The following is a 24190-nucleotide window of genomic DNA, read 5'->3' on the forward strand; positions in this document are numbered from 1 at the left end:
ATGTGTAGACAACCCTCTGTTAGCTCTGCATTCTCCTCGTTTCCAAGGAGGAATTGCGAGCTTCCCAGACTGTACGTAGGAGTATTCTGTGTGGGGAGGATTGGACCCTCTGTCATTGACAGAGATGCCTGAATTGCTTTTGCAACCTTGCATCTGGCTGCCTGAATGAAGGGGAGGAAAGCAGCCGAGCCAACGCTGACCTTCCATCCTATTTCACTTCCAAATATACCAAGTATGAGCAGCTGAGCAAACTTCCAGCTTTAGTACTTGTCAGGACATACGTTTCCGTGACACACGTGTTTACTTATAAAGAAAGATGCACACCTCGCATATTGCATTTGAGGATACGTTGTCTGGGTCGGAAGGAGATGGGATGTGTGTTGCCAGGGAAATCTTTGATAAATGGGCTTCTGTATATATGTGGCATTAAAGCCCTTCTGTGTGAATACAGGAGCACAACATGTCCTTTAGACAGATTTCACAGACAGCAGCGTTCTCTGTGGGGAATGATTTAATAATTCTGCTTGTCTTTCACTCAGGAGGACCTATTAGTTTTATTTCACTCATGTGATTTACAAATGAAGCGCTCCTGAATGGAGCGCTGCAAATTCTGTTTCGGCCCCTAGAGGGGAGTATTGTCTGTAGCTCCAGTTTCAAATTTTTTACCTTTTTTTTTTCCCCAGTAAAAACTGTGTTATAAAAAGCAGTAGAAAACATACTTTATATTCTGCTATATAAATAGCTTTGTGAATGAAGGTAAAAATTAGATTCCTTTTAAAAAACGAAAATGTATTTAGTTTATCTTATCTGAGAAATAAATATTGTAAAAAGTATAGAATTCGTTTATTCTGAAAAATTGGAACAGTGATTTAAGCAACATTTTCAGGCTAAGAAGAGAACCATCATGTTTCAGTGAACTGCATTTTTTTTTTTTTTTTTGCTCAGTGGGAATTGGATGTAAAGACAGAAGCTTTGATAAACATTGCTGTAGAATGCCAGAAAAAAATGCTGTGAAGAAAAGAAGCCAAAAATTATATGAAGTAGAGTATGCTCACTAGAGCTAAACTTTTGAACCATAAATTAACTTTTGGCCAGCAGCTTTTACACATTTTTTAGTGGTTTTCTATCAGCTTGTAGATAGTGAAAAATCTTTCTTGTACCATCACAAAAGCCCCATTAGAGCCCCATTCTCACTGTCAATTTGAAAGGACCCCAAATCCCTTTTTTTACCACCAAGGCTTCTATGCATCTGATATAATCTGGGATTTTAATCTGGGAATTTAAATAGGACATAGTCATATATCTAAGGATTTTTCAAACAGATTTTTCCCATGTTATTATGGTGACTGAAGGTTGCCGGAGAATCTAGAGTTTACAGTAAAAACTGTCCCCCAATAATTTGCATATGAATAATTTAACAGCTGGAGAATGCAGAAATTCTTCAGCATGGTGTTAAAAATACTCCAAAATTTTTAATACAGCCCTGAAATTCTTTTATCTTTACTGTCCCAGAAAGGTATTTACAATTCAGCAATGTTTGTCCACTTGATGGCAGCATAACCACGCTGCTTGCTCTGCTGTGGTGCACACACAGGCTTACCTAGGCTGAAAATACGGATTCTTACATTAGCACTTAGTGTTAAAATTGTATGTGAAAGTGAACACATGTCCTGGGTGCATGTTAGCACTAATTCTGCTCTGCCATGAAGGACTTGGATTAGCAACCTAACCATTTTATGCTCTTGAGCTATTGATCATAAAACCAGTTCACCAGAAGATATGGTGCTGCTTTCAAGACTTTTAATGGGAAAGCCAGGGTTGGTTTGTTTGTTTGTTTGTTTGTTTAAGGGAAAATTATTCTATGATAAATGTGTACATTCTCAAGCTCTGACTTTGCCAGACATAGGTTTGCTAGCAGTGCCCACGAGCGACAAGTGACCAGCAAATCTATGATTTAAAATGAATTCTCAGTTTTCCATCAGCCAGATGTCTAGATGGGAACATTTCTGTTCAATCTGAATTTTTTTTTCTTATTTCTTATTTATATCTACAGAAAGGGATCTGTCAATGCTTTTAAGTTATTGCATAATTATTGCAAAATTAATTACAAGCTATGAAGACATACAAATAAGCATTTACTTTCCCTGTGTTAGACTTGCTGCATTTTCTTTTGTATTCAAGCTTCAACCTGCCTGAAGCTGGAAGAAAAAAAAGTGATTTCTGTACATTGGGCTGAATCTTGCAGAGTGATGAAAAATTGTCGTGGTGGCAAGGACTCTCAGCTGCCTTTTGTCAATTCAGATTTTGACAGAGTGAGAGAAAAAAGGGATATGTGAAGTGAAGGGCCCTTCTCTGAGGATAGCAGCAGGACTCTTGTTTAAACACCAAGTCTCTTGGTTCCCTTCGCTCTGTTTTGGTTGCACATTGCCCCATTTCTCAAAAGTTGTCCTTCAAGGAACCACGATTTGTTGGTTTGAAAAATCCAGGGCTGGAGTTACTCACAGGGAGAGGAAGGCATCAGAGAGACTGTGGTGTATTCATTCAAAATGGGCAATTATGACCAAATGTAATCCCAATGTAGATTGTGTAACAATGGTCTATTCTGCTGGTAATAAAAGTGTGCAGAGCCCCACAGAGATCTCCATCACAGAGATGGGAACTCACACAGCAAGGGCAGAATTGATTAAAAGACAAAACCCAAACCAGAACTGTCATGTCCTTGGAGGAGGGGGATGCTTGCTTGGACTTTGAGGAGCTACAAAAGGTACAACTTTAGTTCCAGGTCTGTGCTGGGCTCAGAGGCAGACCCACCTTCCCTTTAGGGTTAGCTGGTACAGTTTCTGCCAAATTCCTTTGTGTTACACCTGCTTTATAGGCATGAGCCAACAGGGCTGGCATGCATGGATGGGGTGACTGAACAGAACCTGGAAGGAAGCAGTGTCCTGACAGGTGCCTCCAAGCACCCAGGGAAAGCACAGATGCTTTGGTGTCTCTGTATCATCCCAATCTGCTTCTGAATCTGGGAGCTTTGAAAGTACCTGATAGATGCTGAAGAATTGTTATGGCTCTGCTGTCTTTTTTTATTATTAGGGGAGGATGACATTACAGTGGACTCCCTGGTCATTTCACTTAGACTGAAATTAGTATCTTCATCTGCCTAATCAGAAATACCATCCTCTGAAGTACATTATATTTGTGCTGAAACATCCAATGGATAATCTGAAATACACTGTGGTGTAATGCACCAGGCAGGGTGGGTGGGATTCACCTAATTCTGTTCATCTGTAATGTTGGTGACTGCAGCCAAGTGTCTTTGCTCAGATTTGCTCCTAGTGCAGGAGAGAGAATTTCTCATGGAATTAGAAGTCTACATTATTTCAGATGTCTACTTAGTGGTGAAGTTAAAAGAGGCTTATTTCTCTCCACTCACACTTCAGGGGTTCTTGTTGTTTTTTTCAGTGGCAGACAGAGGAGTAAAGTGTAACTAATACCTTTGTTAAGTCACATGAGTCCCATCTTAGTTATATCCTTTGGTGTTTCCCACTTCCATACTCATGTAGCCTGGAAATGGGTAGTGTGCCAGCAACCTAAAGCTATGGGATGTTCTGGCCAGCAGCTGGTCCTGTAGCTGTTTTGTGGAGGACTCATACACTTTCCTCTCTGTGCAACCTAAAGCCCAAGGTTGTGCAAGTGCAGTGCACCTGAACACACAAATTGGGTTCAGTCCTCTGCTTTTGTCTAGGTGGGTGTAGGAGAGAATATAGTGCACCTTATGAGGAGCTCTAGAAACAAATGTCTCCAGGAGATTCAGCCCTTCCTTCTCTGAGGTTGAACTGTAGCAAACAGGTGATTATGCTGTAGCAGATGCTAGCACTGGTGGTGGTATAAATAGCAAACAGATGGTAAATTGAGGCCTGTTTAATGGCTATTTATGATGTTAAACAGCTGAGGAATCATAGGGCTCTTTTCCTGGAGCAGTGAAAATCCACAGTCTGACCATTTACCTGGCCCTTCATGGCTGTATTGATCAGGATCATGTAGCATTTCGGAAGCAAGGCAAAAAGCATCCAGAGAATAACATCCTGCTTGGATGGCTAAACAACTTTCCTCATGTACCAGTAAGGTACATACACATAGGGATGTGCAGGTTTCCCTCTAATCCAAATCACTGCTTCCCTCTTTTGCAGAGGTGTGGGGAGCATTAATGTTACACAAAAGGCAGGAGATTATGATGAGGTGTGATCTTGGAGGTAAACCTGAGGTGGATAAGAGGAAGCAGGAATTAAATGCAAGTGGCTAAAAGGAAGCTGTGATGGTTTTGAGTTCTAGGTCTGAACTGTGGAAAATAACCAAAGATTATTTTGGGTTCTGTATTCTCTGTTGCTAGGTCATAATCTTTCCTACCTACCCTGCCATGTCTGTGCATCCCAATCTAAATATGAGAGAGCCCAAATGGGTTGGTACTGCCCATCTGGTGTCTGCTCCTCCTCCTCCTCATCCCCCCCCCCCAGTCTTACTTTCTAAATCCAGATAATTTTTCTCAGAAGAAAATACTTCATATAGTTTATGCCTGTCCATAGAAATAAAAAGGGTCTGTGAACTGGGAGGAAGCAAAAAGATGTCTGTGCAGTGAGGTATCCTTCATCCATGGAGGAACGCATGCCATACTGACAGGCAGAAATGGAAAAACAAAACCCCTTTTGGACAGTCAGAAAACCTGCACTGATCAAATTGCCTAGCAGATGATATCAGAATTGAAGGATGACTGCAATGTGTCCATCACAGTCCTTAGCCTTCAGAATTTAGTGTGATTTCTATGCTCTCTTCTTTCTCGTGTACTTGGGTTGTCTTCCACTGAAAGCAAAGATCAGATGTGCAGTTGACTGGCACCAGGAATGGTTCTGCCAGTAACAGGGACTGGCCTCTCTTGAGAGCCAAAAAGAAGCTTATAGTTCAGTGTTACTCAGCACTTCAAGAACAACTGTACTTACTGCAGTTTGCTCCTTCTTCAACATGCTATCAAAAAGCCATGCAGATAAGGAGATTATAGTCAAAATGTGTAGGAATGGGCAGACTTGGGTAATGTGTGGCCTGGAAAAATGAGGTGTGGGCTTGCTGAGATATTGTTTCCCATTTCACCTGCATCAACAACTGCATCAGCTTCTCAGCATTGCTAGAGCTAGTTAGATTTTTGGGTTTTAATTCAAGAACTCACTAAAAAAAGAAGTTGCTACAGAGGAGAAGCTTGGAAGCCTTCTTCATGGGGTGTCAAAAGAGAATTCACCATGGATAAGGGACCATAAAGAAGAGAAAGCTTGGAGAGGTTTTTAAGTGAAACTATCCAATAGATGGGCGTGATACTGTGCAGAGCATTCAGAGCTGCATAGACATTTTGATCTCAGGTTTCTTTAGGAAGTAAAGCTTTTAGGAAGAGAGACTGAAGAAGGAATTCTCTGTCAAAAAGGTTGGGGTTTTACTGCACTAGTTAGTCTGATAAAAAACCAGAGCTTTTCCCAGCAAGTTCTACCTTGCTTATGGACTTCATTAGATTACTTATATGGCAAGGTTGGATAAGCATAAACTCACTGCTTCATCCATTGGTTTTATGCACTTAAAAGAAATACTGGAGAATGAAAAGTATAACCTTTACTATAAATGTCTGCTTTGCGAATCTTTCTGTAACCTCCCAAATCCATATATTGTAATTTGTGTGTCCTATTGGTTATTTCATTGCCTTTTTTCTGTTTTGCCTGTGTCTACAGGCTGAACATCTCCCCTGCTCCTGTCTAAGAGTATGTCAAGTTATTCCACGTGCAGGGAGGTCATTCTTATAGTGGCACAGCTTTTGAGATCAATTCTGCCACCACAGATCACATCACAATAATTTTGTCTTCAGCAAAGTTCATCTAGGCAAATAAAGTCTTGTTTTACACTTCAGCAGAAGCTGTGCTGAGGATTTTGTTTGCTTAAAGTGAGAATTTTGCTGTCAAGTACACCATACATCTGAATTATGTATTCACAGCTCCCAAAAGCATCAATGACTGGAGCTCTTGGTCTTCCATAGTTCCTTCCCTGTAGCATTTTAAAGGATATTTCATTGTCACATAATGATAGCATATCTTAGCATCATAGGAAAGTTGGGACATGGTAGTATTCTTGGCAGAGTGGTTATAAAGGTAAAATGGGCTGAGACAGAAATTTCTACAGAGCACCTCACTCTAGTCTTAGCTTTATTTTCTGTTCTCTGTTCACTTTATTTGGTGTATTGCAAAGAAATCAGTGCTTATAAGTGGGAAACAGTGGTGAACTGCCTCCACATCCCACATGGACATGCAGATCAAGGCTCTGAATCTGCATTTTGGCCTTTTTTCCAACAAAGTGATGGAAATCCATGAGCAAAGCAGTGTTTGAGTTACTTAGAATAATCACTTCTTTACCCATGAGCCAGGCTGCAGACAGTCACCCAACCAGGGGCAGGTTTCAGGGTGACTCTTACAGCCACTGTGTTTCCATGCGTGAACATCTGTCCACATTCTAAAACTTCTGTAACTTCTGTTCTGTTCTGTAACCCACTACCACCAACAGGGTTTGTTAGGACTATATGGCAAGTGCTTCACAACCAAGTGAGGTCCTCATATATATTTGTGTGTGTGTGTGTGTATTTGTTTATGCATGCATATATATATATATATATATATGTATGTATGTATGTATGCAATATATAGGCTTATACTGGCACATTACATTTACTTCAGGAACACAGGAGAGATCAGTTCCCTGGACTATACACTTACTGTGCTGGGGTCTAAAACAAGTCTTACTGTAAAACCTTTTGAAAGAAATAGAAGTTTGGTTATTGAAGTGTTCCCAAGACATCACAGTAAGAGAACAGGTGAATGGTTGTGTCATCAGTCAAGGTCAGATGAATAATTTCACAAACCTAAAGTTTGAAACAGCACAGTTTGAAAAAACAACCCAAACCAATGACTCTGTTATTCTCCTGGCCCCACATGTGTCAGAGGGCATACCAGAAGGGCTCAAATTGCTCTGCTGAGGTCGTGCTGGAGCAGGTACCCCAGGAAGCTTCTCCTGGAGCTGACTCCTGAAAAGGGTCTGACCCAGCTGGGGTCAGCAAGCCCACTGGAGTGAGATATAGCCTGGCTGAAGGCTGCATCCACTTAACTCTTTTTTGGTGTGTTGGAGAGATAGGTTGTGGTAGGTTTAAGGTGAGTTTCAAGCAAATAGTGTCCCTTTTATTAAGGAAAATGGCTGGTCTCATGCTGGGAAGGGCACTTGGGCTCACCTGAACCCCATAGCAGATACTAGTTGCCAGCACAGGTGGGGTCAAAGCACATCATTTAAATGTTCCCTTTAAACAGGGGTGAGGGTAGTGCACTGAAATAAATAACGAAGAAGATGGAGCTGGTTTAGGGATGAGTGCAAATAGTCAGAAAAACTCCGTATCTCTCCAGGCATAGTACCTTAGTGCCAACAAAAGTATTTCTGTGTCCCCTCATCTGTAACTCTTATTATTCATCATTTATCTTAAGTTCTCCCAAAAGCCACTGGTGACTGCCTTTCTGCTCCCCTCTCATTCTAGAGCTCTCTGTTTTATTTTTTTTTCATATTAAAGTTACTAGCAAATAACTTTTGATAAGCAGAAGCAAGTTTTGCAGCTGTCTGTGGCTCCCTGGGCAGGTGACTGCCCTCAACTCCTGCCTGGCAGCTGCAGATAATATGTTGGAAAATGTTTCCTGCACTCACAGGGTCGGGGAAGGATGCTCAGTCCCCCCCTCTCTTGACCCACAAGTAGGAACAGATGCTCCTTGCATTGAGGAGATCATGGGAACAGCTGGGGGGTCCCTGTAGTGACCTAAAACAGGGTCTTGCAGGACAGGGTGCCTTCTGTCCTGGGGACTGCTACTGAGGATTTCTCACCTCACCTTGAAGCACACTAACTCCAAATGTCTCCCTCCCTAATATCTGAATTTATTTCCTTGCTGTATCCTTGATTTTAACACCTCCTTCTTTTCCCTCTTGCTAAAAAGGAACAATCTCTTGAAAGCACTGTCATGCTTAATTCCCCAGTGGAAATGGTTGAAGGTGACTTTTCTGAAGTGAACTAGTCTTGCTGCTTGAATTCTGCTTTTCTTAGAATTTTGTTGTGTCTTGAAACAGAATGTCAGTAATCACTTTATGTTTTTAAAGGCTATATATTATGAAGCTTTGATAAAGCTTTCATGTACAATTATAATGATAGATTAAAGAATTTGTAGACCTAACTTTTTTTTTCAGATACTTAAGATACACAGTGGCATTTTTTTGTTGATTGATTAACACTTGGTTAGCAGTGTGAGTATTTGGAGCATTATGAAAACAAAAATTTTGTCATTAATGAATCAGCAGCTGTAATGTAAATTGTTACATTTTTTGGATGAATAGAGGTCCCATTCAAGTCAGAGAGAATTTTACCACTATCTTCAATAAAATCAGAGTTTTATTCTCCTATTGCAAAGGACCTTTAATAGCTGCTTATAATCTTGTCATAGACCCTGTTTGAGTTGAACTAATCCCTTAGGGGTTTTATTAAGACAGAATGATGGGTGGAGGGAGGGAAGCTTTTAAGTGTTTCTGTTGAAAAGAACTGCCTTTTGAGCAATGTGTGTGCTGAGACAGAAAAATCCTGGTTTGGTGACTGTCTCTAGCTCAGGTGCTACACAGTGTTACACACTGCTACACTGGGCACAGCAATCATCATCATTCTGGAGAATCACAGATCATTCTGGAGTCACCATATTAAAAGCATTAGGCAAAGACTGTTTCATGTATGCATGCCCAGGCCTCCTTTCTCTTTCTTAAGGGAATACAAACTAAGAGTCATTTTGTTGTAATCACAGAATGTGCTGTGTTGAAATGGACCCACAAGGAGCATCAAGTGCAATTCCCCCTGCAAGGGACCATTCCCAAGAAACACACAGTGTGTCCAAATGCTTCTTGAACTTTGTCAGGCCGGTGCTGTGACCACTTCCCTGGGGAGCCTGTTCCAGTGTCCAGCCACCCTCTGTGTGAAGAACCTTTTTCTAATATCCAACCTGAACCTCCAACCTGAGCCTTTTTCTAATATCCAATGTGACATCACTTCAGGCCATTCACTTGGGTCCTGTGTCACTGGTCCTCACAGAGAAGAGATCATTGCTTCTTCTTCCCCTCACACAGAAGTTGTAGGCTCCCCTCAGCCGCTTCTCATACAGTTTCCCCTCAAAGTCCTTCACCACGTCCATAGCACTCCTTTAGATGCTCTCTAATAATTTACTATCTTTTTTATAGTGTGGTACCCAAAACTGCACACAATATTCAAGGTGAGGCTGCCCCAGTGCAGAGCAGAGCAGGACAATCCCCTCCCTTGCCCAGCTGTGATGCTGTGCCTGATGCCCCCCAGGACATGGTTGGTCCTTTGGGCTACCAGGGCACACTGGTGACTCATGTTCAACTTGCCACTGACCAGGACCCCAAAGTCTCTTTCCGTGGTGCTGCTTTCCAGCATCTCATTCCCCAGTCTGTCCATATATCCAGGGCTGCCGTATCCCAGGTGCAGAATCCAGAACTTTCCTTTGTTGAACTTCATAGTGTTGGAGATTGTCCAGCCCTCTGATTTGTTGGAAGTCTCTCTGCAGGACCTCCCTGCCTTTAAAGGAGGCAACAACTGCTCCCAGTTTTGTATCATCTATGAACTTGCTTAGTATCCCTTCCAGTCCTGCATCCAAGTCATTCACAAAGATGTTGAAGAGCACAGGGCCTAAGATAGAGCCCTGCAGAGCCCCACTACTGACAGGTCATCAGTCTCATGTCACCTGTTCACTGCAACCCTTTGTGTCCAACCCCTGAGCCAGTTGCTCACCCATCACATTATGTGTTTATCCAGCTCTGTGCTGGATATTTTGTCCAGAAGGATACTGTGAGAGACAGTAACATAGGCTGTATGGAGATCCAAGAAGATGATATCAGCTTCCCTGATGACTTCCTTTGATCAACTAGATGGGTTATGTTGTCATTAAAGAAAATCAGGTTTGAAAAGCATGATGCCATGCTGGCTGTGACCAAGGACTGTGTAATAATCAGCTGTGTAAACTAGAATATACAAAGGGTCCCTAAGCTTTAGCACAATGTTAAAAGCCAAAGTGTGCAAATACCACTGCAGGTAATATTTGAAGGAGTAGACCCAGATATCAATTTTTGAGCCTCCTGGGGCTATGATCTGAATATATAGTTTGTACTCTGCATCTCACAGCAAATCTGTATGCAACAACCTGTGCTTCCAGCCCCCAGAGTGTAGATGTCTGCTGTACTGCTTTTATTTCTGTATGCAGTAGAAAATCCAGCCCCTTTGAACCAGGAGTCAGTTGAGTGACTTTGTTTTTCAGGTCCTCACACAGTTACGAAAACCTGTTTGTGTTGGACACAGAGCAACTACAGAAATTCAGGGTGGTGACATTTGTGCTGTGAATCAGAACCCACAGTCAAGTTTTCTTACAAGTTTCCTGTCAAAATTTTTGTCACATTGGCCATTACAAGACACTTCAAAAGCCTCTGGTAATGCACACTTTTGTAAGAGGTTTCTAGGAGAGTGTTTACTGAGCACTTAAAAATCACCTACATAGTTCTTGATAGCATGTAAGAAATAGGTAGAGATACTTAATTTTGTTCAAGACTGCCAGACTGCAAGTGGTCCTAGGATGGGGGCATGGGAAAAGGAAAGAAGGGTGCAGATATCATTGATAGAGAGCAAAATGAACATTTTTAACTGAAGAATTCATGTTAATGGAAGGAAAGGCTGTCCCAAGCACATTAACAGCTCCTAAACTTGGTTCTACCTTTCCCCAGGCTAGACCCAGAAGACTGCAGCAGGCAGCACCCTTTTAAAGGATATTCTGCCTTTTGCTGGATGAGAAATTAAGAAGGGACAGAGGAGTAGCCCTGGCACCTCAAGAGTCTTTGTGGTTTCTGAGTCAGGTAGTGGCAGCCAGATGTCCTCCAGCCTTATCTGCTACCCTTTTATTTAAGACAGGCAAAAATAATTTCTGGAGGGACTTAATTAAATTCCACTAGGTCATAGTCTCTGTGCAACTCATCTTCACTTCTCTTCCACATTTATAGCTGATGAATGTCTACAACCTTCCTTATTACACACAAGGGTTATTTCCAGAGATGCAGGCAGCAGGATACAATTCATAGGACAGCAAGATGAAGCAGAAGGTCTTATGCATAATTCTGCACTGAATATTCTTCATTTCCTGATACTACACCTTTTGTCTTTGTGAGATGGATATAGGCATTCCCTTCTTTGATGTTAGCAGATGACAAGTGTGTATATTAAAATGTTGTCAAGCTGCAGCTCTGAAATGACATGCCTAAACTGTTGGTAGACAGACAGGAGATGGACTGCAGCAAAGCATACTAGCTTTACTTGGGCTCTTGCAGCAAGGTTTCTGAATTTATCAAGAAGGTTAAATTTGTACTGCTTAACATGGAAAATAAAATGATGCATTGGAGGGATGGCAGCCTTGCTTTCCAGTGCCCATTAGAGTGTTTCTTGTGAAAAGGATGTGAGTTCTGGGCAGGATACTACTAGAACCAGCTTATTAAATTCATCCACACACCACTTTTGGTAACTCTGGCTTTGCTGGCTTTGGTGCCCAAGGACAGTGGCCACTGCAGACAACTATATATCTGAGTGATGTTAAAATATCTTTTACAAAAATAGAGCTCAATAACAGCTCAAGAATCTCAGGCCTTTTCTATATTGTACTCTCTTGTCTGTTCTTACAAATGGTAATTTATCTCTGTTCTGAACTGGATTTCTTTTTCTTTGGCTTTCTATGGCATGTTATCTTTACATTTTCTATTACTGTGTGCATTTTGCCTTTTTCTCTCCCTGTTTCCCTGCTCATTCTCAGAATACGATCTCTAGCCAGTGATACTGTTGCATTTTCTATGCTTACTTTGCCATTTCCAGCCATTGGTAGAGCTCCAGAATTTCTGTGTTTTAGCTCCAGCAGAGTGGAGCTGTTTCCCCCAGTTGATTGTGAGCTGTAGTGCCCTAGCAAGGCATCACTGCATTGTACTGAACTGGACTGGCTGAGCACTGTGCCATCTGTGCACAGATCATTACCTTCACAGCCTCTTTTGACAGCAGCTCTTATGGCACCATAGGAAGTGATGACTATTTATATAGGCAGGATATATGGCTCCATGTTGCTGTAGTGATAGGAAAGTGTTCTTTTGCATGATGGTAGTAGGGTGTTGTGGATTTCTTTGGAAGTTTTCACTCCCCAAGCAATAATTTGGTTAGGAACCAGGCTGCCCTCCAGTAGAGCCCTGTGTCAGCCCAGCACCAGGCAGTCTGTAGAGCCTTGGAGGTCTCTGGGCTGTTGCCTCTGAGGTGGAATAACAGCATAAAATGAGAAAGCCATAAAGATATTCATAAAGTAAAATGAGATTTTCATCTTCACATCCTGAGCAAACTGTCTGTATTATGCAAATATCGAAATGGCATAAACAAAACAGATTCTCCTTGTGCTAGAAGCACGTTTTGGCTCTCTTGAGATATTTGATATATTTGATGCATTTGATATCAATATAACTGATATTGCAGTGCCCAGAAATTTATCTCAGACTATTCTTAGTCTTCAGCTTGATTGGTCAATCATGCAGAACATCCATGGGAAATATCTATATTTGCCTAAGGGTTTTTTCTTCCCTACCCCTCTGTCTGGTCTAGATGAAATATTTTCACATAGTGGCTTGGGAGTCCAGGATAGAATTGCTTCCCTAAGCAGTATGCTGGGGGATATGACCCACTTGTTTTTGCCCAGGTAATTCACAGTGTGTTGAACTGAAATGGACTCCAATATTGTGTGATTTCCACAGAAGTTAACCATAGTGTTAGGTAAAGTGATGCATATATGTCCTTGATTATATATAACTTTATATATAGCTATATTAGTTATATTATATATTTCTATCTATAAATATCTATTTAATGCATTTAAATCTACATATTAGGTCAATGATTCTTTATGTCTGTAACAGTGCTTTTTGGCCCAGGAGTCAAATTCCTAGTCCAGTTGCAGTATGTACAGAGAGCAGATAAGTATAAAGTACACGGCAGAAATTCCATCACAGGAGTTTCTTCATGTACTAATAAAAAGAATGATCTTGTTGGGACAGCTTACATAAATAAAATCATCCCACATGTCTCAGGGTTACTAGATAATGCCTGGGGCATGCACACAGAGTGGTCCACCTGGCTTATCTCACATTCAGTTTAACAGGGGGTTATATGTGATTTCAGCAGGAGCAAGGAGCCGTCAGGAAAAGTGTGCTTGTGTCAGCACTCATGTAGTGCAGGGAGGGGCCTAAAGGAAAAGCGCAGGGAAAAAAATTGATGTGTTTTCTTTTTACTCCCCCACAGATTGACCATCTCTGCTGAATGTCCCATGCAGCTTGAAGATTTCCCCATGGATGCACATGCTTGCCCATTAAAATTTGGAAGCTGTAAGTTCTCTTCTGGAATAAGAACTCGAAAAATACCATTTTCTGTCTTCTCATGTTCAGAAAGATCTTTCACCCTCCCCTCCAGCCTTCCCCTTTTAACATGGTTCTTTACCATCCCCATTCTTCTCCCCTTCTGCTACCCTGCTGCTTCTTTCCCATGACTATGCTTTATCTGGGCCTGCTGCTTTTCAACTCATGCCTGCATACTCCATGATAAATGGTGAGTTGCTGGGTGATATGTCTTACCTTATCTTATATATCCACATCAAGTGTAACAGCCACTGTTAGATGGAGTTCTAGATGCAGACAGCTAAATTGATAACTTGGTTTTATATCTGCAGTAAAACAGCTTCCACCGGCTCAATCAGATTGATATGCAATTGTTATAGTATTTACATGAACCAGACTGCAGTACAATATCTGCATTGCATATATTAAAAGAGATCTAGAATATTAAAAGAGGAAATATCTTTCCATTTGGCTTTAATAAATCCAGTCCTGTATCCTGTTACATGATGTTTAATACACGTGTATTTGTATATATGCACACATTATTCTAAACTGTATGCTGAACGATGATTTTTCCTCAATTCCAAGCCTCTAATCCACCACACTGCTGCCTTGCCAGAAGCTTACTTTAAAAATAACCCCAGGGAATCAGATGGTTATATTTAAAAACAAAGCTCTTAATTAAAGTATAAATGAGGCTACTGCAGTAGACTATTTTTTTATTTTGGTAATCAAATCAGCGCTTCCAGGTGCAATCATTGTCTCTGAAGACTTTTGATAATTACCATGCAAGGCATTTTGCTAGCCCCTGAAGCCACCTACCTTCAGCATTTTGCAATGTTTTTCAGCCGTATCAATTTAGAGTCACTAATCCTAGCAAGATTAAGCTTTGCCTTTATCGTCTGTATCTGCCCTGATTTAATACTGACTATACATTGTCTTCTAGTGATCATACTAAGAAGTAAAAACACTGTTTACAGTAACTATACCTTTACCAAACTTAAGATGAACTGATTTCCTTTCCCTCTTCCAATCCACATTTTGTTTCATCCAAATAGTCACCAGTATTTTACAAACTCAGTGCAGGTTCAAGTGTGTTTATTGACTTCAGCAGCATTAATTTACACCAAAGCCAATATAAATGTGAAGGTCCAGGCACCTTTAAATTCCGCTTAAAAAATGTGTATGCAAATTACCCATTTAATTCTGAACTTGAAAATGGGAAAACATCTCACAGGAGACTGTAATTGTTTATATACAGGATTAAACAAAAGCCACTGGAAAGAATTAATAAGACAAAGAAAAATAAGTTGTCCTTCCTGGTATTACATGTTGTTTATCAGTAGATGAAGTTACATTAGTTGACTTCTAGTCTAGACTACAGAACTGATGTGTTGTATAGTTTTATGAAACCTTGCAAAATATGCAATATTAAAACATACATATTTAAATAAAGAGCCTGATGCAGCAGAGATCTGAAGCTCAACCTTAAAGTTAAAAGGATGTTCCTGTGTATTAGTAGATTAGGTGCAGTAAGGTCCAGGTTCTAACTCTCCACATAGTAAGACCAAAAAAAAAAGCATCCCAGTCAAACATGTGAGTGCATGAGATAACATTACAAGATAAGCTACAAATGCTTAGAAGGAGTGCCCAGTAATCTGTCTGAATGTAATTATATGTCCTGCTAGTGCCAATTGTGTTACATGTTAATCACCTCTTAGCGCACAGGTAATTTTAATCTGTGTCAAAACCAACACTAAGGATTTATATTTTAGGCCTGTGAGGGGTGAATAGAGCTTTAGTTTATGCCCCTTGCCGTGCTCAGAATAAAATCCTAGAATACGTTTATAAGGTATTACAAGAAACACCTTATAAATGTATTCTAGGATTTCAAAGAACCTAGAATTTAAAGAACCTTTAAGTTCTTTCACAGTGTGTAGACATGGAACCATTTGGTCTGTGCTAGCCACACCACTGGCCTCTGCAAAAAGTAAATATACAGGGACAAGCTATAGACAGTCTTTCAGCCTTGAGAATATCTGTATTACTGATCTGACAGCTCCCTTGTAATTTATTGGTATTTAATATGTTTGTACAAGTAGCAGCCAGTAACTCTGAGTTTATTGAACTAGTCCAGGTATATTTTAGGAGAGGACAATGTTTATTCCCTATTTACAGCAGTGTGGGTTTGCATTGAGTCACCTGCAGGCTTGCAGCAAGACAAAGTCTACAGGGGAGTATGATAGATAAGCACATACCCTTTCTGCTTTAGCTTTCCTCACTGTCTTTCCCTACAGGCCTTCTTTTTTAATGGCCTTCTTTCCAAAAAGATTTTTGAAAAGCCTCAAGGAATAGCATCAAAGTAAATGTTAAACACATTATCAGTGGAGCTGGGAGGGTGGAGAAGAAAGTGGTGCTAACCAGTCTGAGGATGAAGAGAGCAGGGCAGTGGAATGAAAGAGCTGGCGTACGGCGGATCAGCAGCAGAAAGGATGCTGAGAAGGGATCAGTGTTGCAGCAGAGGCAGGAGCAGGTTATTCATTTTCTGACTGCATGAGCGTTCACTATGTTTGCTATAATTCAGCAGGCAAAAGGCAAAAAGTGCTTGATGTTTTCTTCATTATGAAAGAGAAGGAAAATTAAGCTTTCTCACATAAATAAAGGTAAATGTTGAATTTTTATGTCCTGTTTTACTAATTTCTTGCTAAATTAGAATTGTGTGACATTTTATGGGCCTAGGAAACATGATACATAGCAACAGAATATTTTTTAGAAATAATTAAAAGCCTGGTCAAATACACAAAATATGATAGAAAGGTACCTGTGCATGCCACCAGCCTAGGTACCTGCTGGGCAGTTCAAATGCCCACTGCAGAAGTGGTATTTTTTAGCACTCTACGGCATGTCGTGAAAAGGACAGAAGTTCAGGGACAGCTCCTAATGAAATGAACAGAGCAGGTTTTAGTTGTCCTTTAGTTGTCCTTCTCTTAAGTACAGCTCCCCAGTGCTCCAAGACGGCAAGATCAGGTGGCTCTGCTCCAGGAGTACATGTATACAGGTACATCTCCTGTGGGATTGCATCCCTGCTAGGGGTCAGAACACCTGTAGAAATTATCCTGCAGAAGTCTCATTTAGAGGGAACTGGGGATGATGCATGAGCACAGGCTCAGAGATCTCTGCAGCAGGCTTTGCTCTCTTTGAATTCAGGGTGCTTGATGGGGATTGCTGTGACAGTCAGTTCATTATCTCATGGTAGCATGGGAAGGGTGCTGGTTTCTTCCATGGCCAAATTTAAAATAACTTTGGTTTGCAATTCTAGTGCTGACCTGTACTCTAAATAACTTGGCTGGTCAAACAGGAATGTAATGAAAATTCCTGATGCCAGAAGCAGTTTGACTAGGAGCACCTTAACCCAAGAAATTTGATCTCAACCCCAGGCTATTTCTGGTGTGGGGAGGAAGAATTAGATAAAATAGCAAGGACATTAAAGCTTCCTAGCTTTAATGTTTCACCTCTTCCACTGACAGTCCCTAAGAATACATTAAGAGTATAATTTAGTACAGTTTCCAATGCCCGTGTGTCACCAGGTAGGTAAGCATCATTATCTCTAGTGCAGCTGAAACAGAGAAGTTAATTGACTTTCTGTAAGGTCATGCAGCAAATCAATGTCAGAAAAAGGATTAGACTCAACGTCTTTGGTTGGAGAGGCAGATGTCTAATCCACTAGACCATGAAGGCCTCTGCCCAGGCAACTGACTTAACTCCTAAATCTCATTTTACTCCTGTGTTAATTATGTCGGTGTTACCTAGCTCACAGGGTTGCCCTGAAGATGAATTAGTTAATTGCTGTTAATTGGTGCTTTGACAATATTGAATTCTGTAAGGTGGAGTCTATTTATGACAACTGTCTCTTGAAGACACAGTGCCTGAGTACATGGAGTTACCAGATCTTGTATCATGGAATGGACAAATACATTAAGCACCTACTAGTCACTCAGCAGCAAACCCACCCCCACCCCATGCTATTTTTAGAGTAAGTAGAGAATTTAATTAATATTCTGAAAATAATGAGTTCCCCAAGCTCATGAGCACAGGAAAAAGAGGACCTGTGTTGATTCCTGATGAATTTTAATCGGCCATGAAGATGGCCAAGGTTGATTGCTGTTGATCAACAAGCGTGCTTTCCAGCTATTGGTAAGGGAACAATTTGTAGTGTCTGGAGATAGTAGCTAACGTAGTTTATGTACATCTTCCTTTTTAACACCTCAAACTAAGTCACAGTTTGACTTTTGATAAAGGAAAGTGCACAGGCTAGTTCTGTAGCAGGAGATATGCTCAAATTATTTTCCTCTAATAAGCATGGTGAAGTCAGAGTAATGAGGAGACAGTAACTTCACCAGTATCCCAGATTTTATTGCAACACTGAACATTAAGGCACTCACTGTTCACAAACTATCCATTTCTTCTAGCCACTTGGAATTTTTTTTTTAAAAAAGGCATTTTAATAAAAATTCTCTGATATTTTCTTAGAATGCAGAGGAGGCACTGAGGTGAAGGCACCTACAGGGTTTTTTCTTGATTTTGTACTTTTCCCAATTAGCATCTGTAAGAGCTGCAGCAAAACTGCAAGTATGGAGGGAGAACTTGAAAATAGTGTCCTTCTAAACAGACTTTAATTCTGGTTTAGTAAAATATGATAAATAATGTATTTGGCCTCTCAAAACCTCTGTGTAAAAATCTTGTATAAGAATATAATTAAATGAATAATAAATAAAGAAAAATGTTAATTTTAAGAGACTTTGAAAAGTGGAAATGGCTCTTAGGAAGCTTTTCATAGGTTGCTCTCAGGGACAGCTGGAACTGCAGTCTCATATGTAGAGGCAGAGCTTTTCTGCTTCTTTTCCCTACAGCTGGACAGAAGAGGCTCCTTGAATTTATTCCTGAGAGCAGAGATTGTCAGCACAGCTCGTTGACTCTGCTGGGATGTATTAGTGCCTTCCTTGTGAAAAGACATGTGGAGAGAGCCAGGGCACACCGCTGTGAAATGCTGAGCAGCCAAGTTCAACAAGACTAAGTTGTGATTTTGCACTTTGAGGCAGAAGTCAGCTAATAGGGAATGGATAGGTTTGGTGGTGTTCTGCTCACTAACATAATATCTTCTGTTACATTTCCCTAAGGTTTATCACTGCTTCCTTAGACACCTCCATTGCAATTACTAAATTACTAGTATTGATATTGCAATTACTAGTATTGATATTGAATTACCAAAATAAGGTGAAGTTAGGTGAACACTAAAACTAAATATTTCTAAGACATTTGATGTATTTTTCTTCTCTCTCTTTCAACCCTACATTACCCTCAGCTTCCAACCACCTCTTTAGTTAGCACACTTTTCCCCTTATTTTTAGCTGTTTAGAAGCTAGAACTCCAGACACAATGAAAGACTTGCTTGTGGCAGCATCAAACAGGCAGTCTAGACAACTGTGTTGGACCATTGTTGTTGTTCTGCTTGAGTATAGCTAGCTAGTAAAGCACAGACATCTAGCCTGAACTAATTTTCTGTAGAAGCCTTAGAATGAATGGAGGGGATAGACACCACATAATGATATTGCTGTTATTTGCCTTTATTTTCCTTGGACTCATGGACAGATGACTTGTCATGGGGCTGTGTTGTTTAAAAAAATTAAATCTTTTAATGCAGAATGAGCCCAGGGATTTAGCCCATATCAAAAGCCTTGTATTGACAGCAAAGCTCTAGGGAATGGATGGGATGGATCTGTGACAATTTCAGATAGAAAAATATGCTCCAGTTAGTTATCTAGAGTCCCTTTATGGCCATTGAAAGGAAAGAAGTACTTCTGCAGTGAGGTTCATTAGAATTACTTTTGATATATGCCTAAGGATGAGATGAATCATGTTTTAGAAGTTCCTATTTTTCTGCAGTGCTATCTCATGTAGGTAAGTGTATTATACCCTAGTCAGAGCAACTTAGAAGTCCATTTTTCTCTGCATTGCTAGCTCAGAAATACAAAACCATACTTTGTTCAGAAGAAACAGTCACTGCTGTAGATTAGTTAGGTGCTACATTATATTGGTGGTGAGCTTTTGTATCACTCCTAATGACTATTTCAGCAATTTCTGCTGGAAGTCCCATTTTTCAAAGGATCTCAATGAGACAGTCAGTAGGGCTTTTCAGTATAGAGAAAACCACTTCTTCAAGCATCTTGGGTGAGCTGTGCTGTTTCTTCTGCATTGAGTGCAGTCGGTTAGAATAGCAGACATTTAAGCCTTCTCACAGGTTTTGCAACATAGCCTATGTATATCTAGGTATAGCAATATAGCTTCTTTAATTCAGCATTTTGGGCAGTTAGGTCCCACAGTCAAGGTGGAGCAGTGTAGCCCAGAACATCAAAGGGCAGGAAATTCATCCAGAATGGTGTGTAAAAGAAAATACTGTAATATTCAAGTATTCTGGAGATGTAAGAAGATTTCTTAACAGGAATCTACTTAGAAATTAAAACACAGGGTTCTGGGCATGGACCATGTGGCTTCTGCAGCAGCTGTTGTTGGAAGACCCCAGTTTGCATAACTTGCAAATGTACTGGACCATAACTTACCACTGTCTGGTAGGTTTGCCATTGAAGTATACCTTCTAGTTTAACAAAAGAGAAGAGCGCTCCCTAAAATGATCAGATCAGTCAGTTTTTACTTCACCCATTATAGGGACACATCTAGGACTTCCTTGAAAAGGCTGAAAAAACTGTAGTATATCCTTCAAGCACTTGCAGTAACTGTCTCTAACTTTTCAAAGGCTTTGTCATATATACAGGGTTACTGTATGTCTGCACTGAGATAATGCTTAAAATACATTAAAATGGCAGCCCATGGCTGTGTGATGGCTTTCCTTTGGAACAGTGCCCAGCTCTGGGTCAGTCAGCTTCTACTTCTGGTCACCTGCAGCATAGAAGCCAGTGAGTTTTTCCCTCTTAGCTTCATAACAAAGTGAGAAAGGGAGGTCAGAAGGAACAGAAGCTGTTGCCTTCCCCATGTCTCGCAGCCAGCGCTGAGCCCAGGCTGCAAACTCTGCTGACGCGCAGTGGCCAAGGGCTTGGCTCCCTACCAGCTGAGAGCAGTGTCCATGCAGGCAGGATCATCCTTAACAAAGCCCCTTTCTTGGGATCGGCTTCCTGGGGGGTGCTGGCAGCAGCTTTTGTAGCAGCTGCAAGGAGCCCCTTGAGCAGCCAGCACTGAGAGGCTGCGCTCCGCCTGCCCTGGGAGCAGCCTCCTCCTCCTCCTCAGGTGGCTCACATTCTCAGGCTCTTTGGGGAAGAAAAGCTCAACTGGTGGTGGTTTTGAGCTCAAGGAAACAAAAGTTCAGGCGGGGGTAGGGGTTGGTGTGGAGGTACTCAGCAGTGGTGTTTTTGTCTCACGTGGAAGAGGTCTAGACAGGATTGTGGTGGAGCCGCGTGGAGATCCGGGGTGCTTTGCTAATGGTACAAACATCAGCACGCGTTTCCCACTTTGGAGATTACAGCCTAAACTTAAAGGCTGCACAACTGCCTGATTACAGGGAATCAATATAAGTTGTCAGCAATAGGAAACAACACGCAGAAGCTGTGCTTAATATGCTTAAGCTTTCAAATGGCCTTTGGGTGCAAACCTGCAAAAACATTGCTGGTCTCATCATGCCCCAGAAGGCAGTGCCAGGCTTGCGGTTGCCAGCCGTGGATCATGGGTCTATACCACTGGCAAATGGGATATTATTTGTAAATGTGACAAATGGGTAGATACTGCTCCACTGCTTTACACGCCAGCTTTTTAATGTCTCTTATTTTCTAAGGTGGCTGTTTCCATGGCTTGTAAGCATTTCATAAACATTTCTGGAATCATTCTCATGATCCCTGTGTGAGGTTGGTAGGTCTCTGCTGCCTGCATTTTGCAGGTGGGCATAAAGGAAGCAAAGAGCAATTACAGTCTCTTCTGTGCAAAGATAGAGTGGTTCATTACTTGCTTTTATTGCCTCTGTCGTTATGGGTCCCTAGGTTCAATTAGAGCCTCCCAGTGCTACTGCAGTACATTAATGACAAAATTACTTGCCTAAGGTTTTTGGGGAAGGAAAAAAGCTGTAAGACACTGCTCAAACTTGGATTTCAGTTTCTAGTCTGGCAGCTCCTTTATGACACCTCAGTCTCTCGTGGGCCAGGAAGTCCTCCACCTAAATTGCTGGAACCTCATTAGCTTCCTCTCCTGCACAGAGAGCCAAGCCAGTCCAAGCTGTTACCCAGTGCTGCCGCAGTCCCAGCCCAGCAAGCTTCTTCAAAGGAAACAGTTGTTTCATGTTGTCCCCCATGAAGAAATGAGAAGGAAAGAGAACTGCCAAGAAGGAAAGCCTGATAAGCCTTCTGTTTTTTTCCCCCTTCACCATCATTGCCACTGAAAGTCTCCTCACAGCCAGCCTGTGCTAAGAGCCAGCCATTTTGCTGAAAACATCCCAGAGCTAAATATGCCAGCAAAGCTGGGATTCCTCTCTCCTAAATTTATATTTTTGTAGGGTAAATATATACAGCTGAGCTGATTTCTCTCACTGTCTTAGGGGAGAGAAGTAGATATTTTTAGGTTCAGGTTAATCTCCTCCTAAAATAGGTCAGCTGATGGCTGTAAATAAGGAGATGTTTTATTTATGCACAGAGAAAATGAGATCGTGAGCCCCTTTGGATCTGGGTCTCCAGAGGGACTGGGAGGGGACAGTTCCCAAAGAGAGGATGTGTGCCTGAGTACTCCAGCAGAGAGCAGGTGGAATGGCAGTGCCCCTGGTCAGCAACAGCTTGCCTCAGAGGCTCCTTGTATCCATCACTGAGGCTGGGCACTTGGAACTGACAGCCTCAGGAGATTTTATCCCTTCTCTGAAATACAGGGCTGCACTGTGCCCCAGAGCAGAGGTCTGTAATCCACCTTCGGAAGTTTAGATGACTGCACCTTTGGTGTAGGGAATAAGTTCTTGTGATTGCAATTTCAAGGCAGTATTAAAGTGTTTGAATAATAATATTTCAGCCTGCTCTCTCTGCATACCTATTGATTACACATTCACACAGTGTTATTAATGTAGCAGTACTTCTGAGATTTGTAAATGTCTTCATTAAGGGATAGGATTCAGAAACAGAGGTATATATTTAGCTGTGCAAGTAGTTCCAATCACTCTCAGCTGGTTTCAGGCCATACAGATTTATAAGTAAGGGTGTTTTGAATGGTAAGCTCAGCAGATACACTATGATGGTTGAGTCCCTGATGCCATGTAAATGGGTGAGAAGAATATCTGTAGATTACAGTGAGGTTACAGTTTCATTCTATGATGTTTCACGTGGCCAAAAATACCATGTTCGTGAAGGCACCCTCCACAACAAGATCAAGTGGCATATTTTCTAAAATTTACTCTGCATGTCTCAAAAGAAACTCCAGTGACATTCCTGCAGAGCAGGTCATTTTAGCTTTGCTGATATTAAGTGGCACCTTGCAAAAGGAGGGGACCACTGCAATTAAGATTAAGCAAAGGTGCTTAATCTTTTTGAAGGTACTATGCAAAGTGAGTAATGGTATCTGCCATACTTTGGAGGATACTTGTGTTTGCCGTACAAAAAGTAAATTAAATGTCTTAACATCATCCTCATAACTATACTGCTTTTCCTAATGAAGCAGCTAATATAAGTGCCTAATATTGTGATTGTAAATTCAAAGTTCATTAAGTGTTAGTACAGCATTCAAATTGGCTGGCTGGTGTGGCATTACCACATGCATGGCCTAGAAAGACCAATGTAAGGTCAGAAACGTTCCTAGGACATTTAGCATTTAAAATATCATCCTAGGACATCCCACCATTCTGTTTCTCTAGTTATCTTACAGTGGATATTTAAGCCAGGCATAAAGGGGAAAAAGAAAAGGATCAGAGGCTGGCACCCCAGATTTTGACATGTTCCATATGAAAAGCAGTTGTGTAGCCACCATTAAATGTGATGTAAAATCAATTCTCAGATTAGTTCTAGACTGAGACAGCTGGCACTAAACCTGAAAATAAAGAAAGACGTTGTGTTAAAACTACTGACCATGGTGAGAGGAAGAAACAGGAAGAGACAAAAGAAGGAAGGCATGACGCTCCCTAACATCAGCTCTCAGATGAAAGTAGGAACGCTGGGGGGATGACCTGGTGCTGCTGGTGCCTTGGAGCACTGGATGTCACAGCACACCCTGTTCAGACACCTCTTTCAGTCAGTATGTGGCAGGTGTCCCACACCATGAGTGGCAGAGATCAGTTGTCTACACCTACATGCCTGTTTGATGTTTGGCATGCTCCAGGCTGCACCATGGAAAAACATTTATTTTGCTGGGGTTTTTTTCTTCCTCCTTTTCTGAGTAGAGCCTTGAGAACCTGCAATCCCAAGACATACAGCTCAGTTCAGTGTGCCATGTCTGGTTTTTACTGCTTTTGTGTCAGATTTCACAGCAAGTAGTCACTCCCACTTGCAATCCCAGTGCTTGGGATATAGATGCATCCCTCTTATTGCTCCCCCATGGTATGGGTGAGCACGATAGGGTAAGAAAGAGCTGCTGTCACTGGTGACTGTGATCATTCATG

The 24190-nt window shown here is 41.3% G+C and overlaps 1 protein-coding gene across 1 annotated transcript in view; it reads left to right on the forward strand.

Annotated features, from left to right (window-relative positions):
• GABRA5 (gamma-aminobutyric acid type A receptor subunit alpha5) overlaps positions 1–24190 on the forward strand; it is a 56344-nt gene that overhangs the window by 14282 nt on the left and 17872 nt on the right. The window contains 1 exon segment of the mRNA XM_036382888.1: positions 13472–13554. Within this exon segment, the coding sequence (XP_036238781.1) occupies positions 13472–13554 (83 nt within the window).

The sequence above is a fragment of the Molothrus ater genome, chromosome 2 (assembly GCF_012460135.2).
Source record: "Molothrus ater isolate BHLD 08-10-18 breed brown headed cowbird chromosome 2, BPBGC_Mater_1.1, whole genome shotgun sequence".
Taxonomy (NCBI): Eukaryota; Metazoa; Chordata; class Aves; order Passeriformes; family Icteridae; genus Molothrus; species Molothrus ater.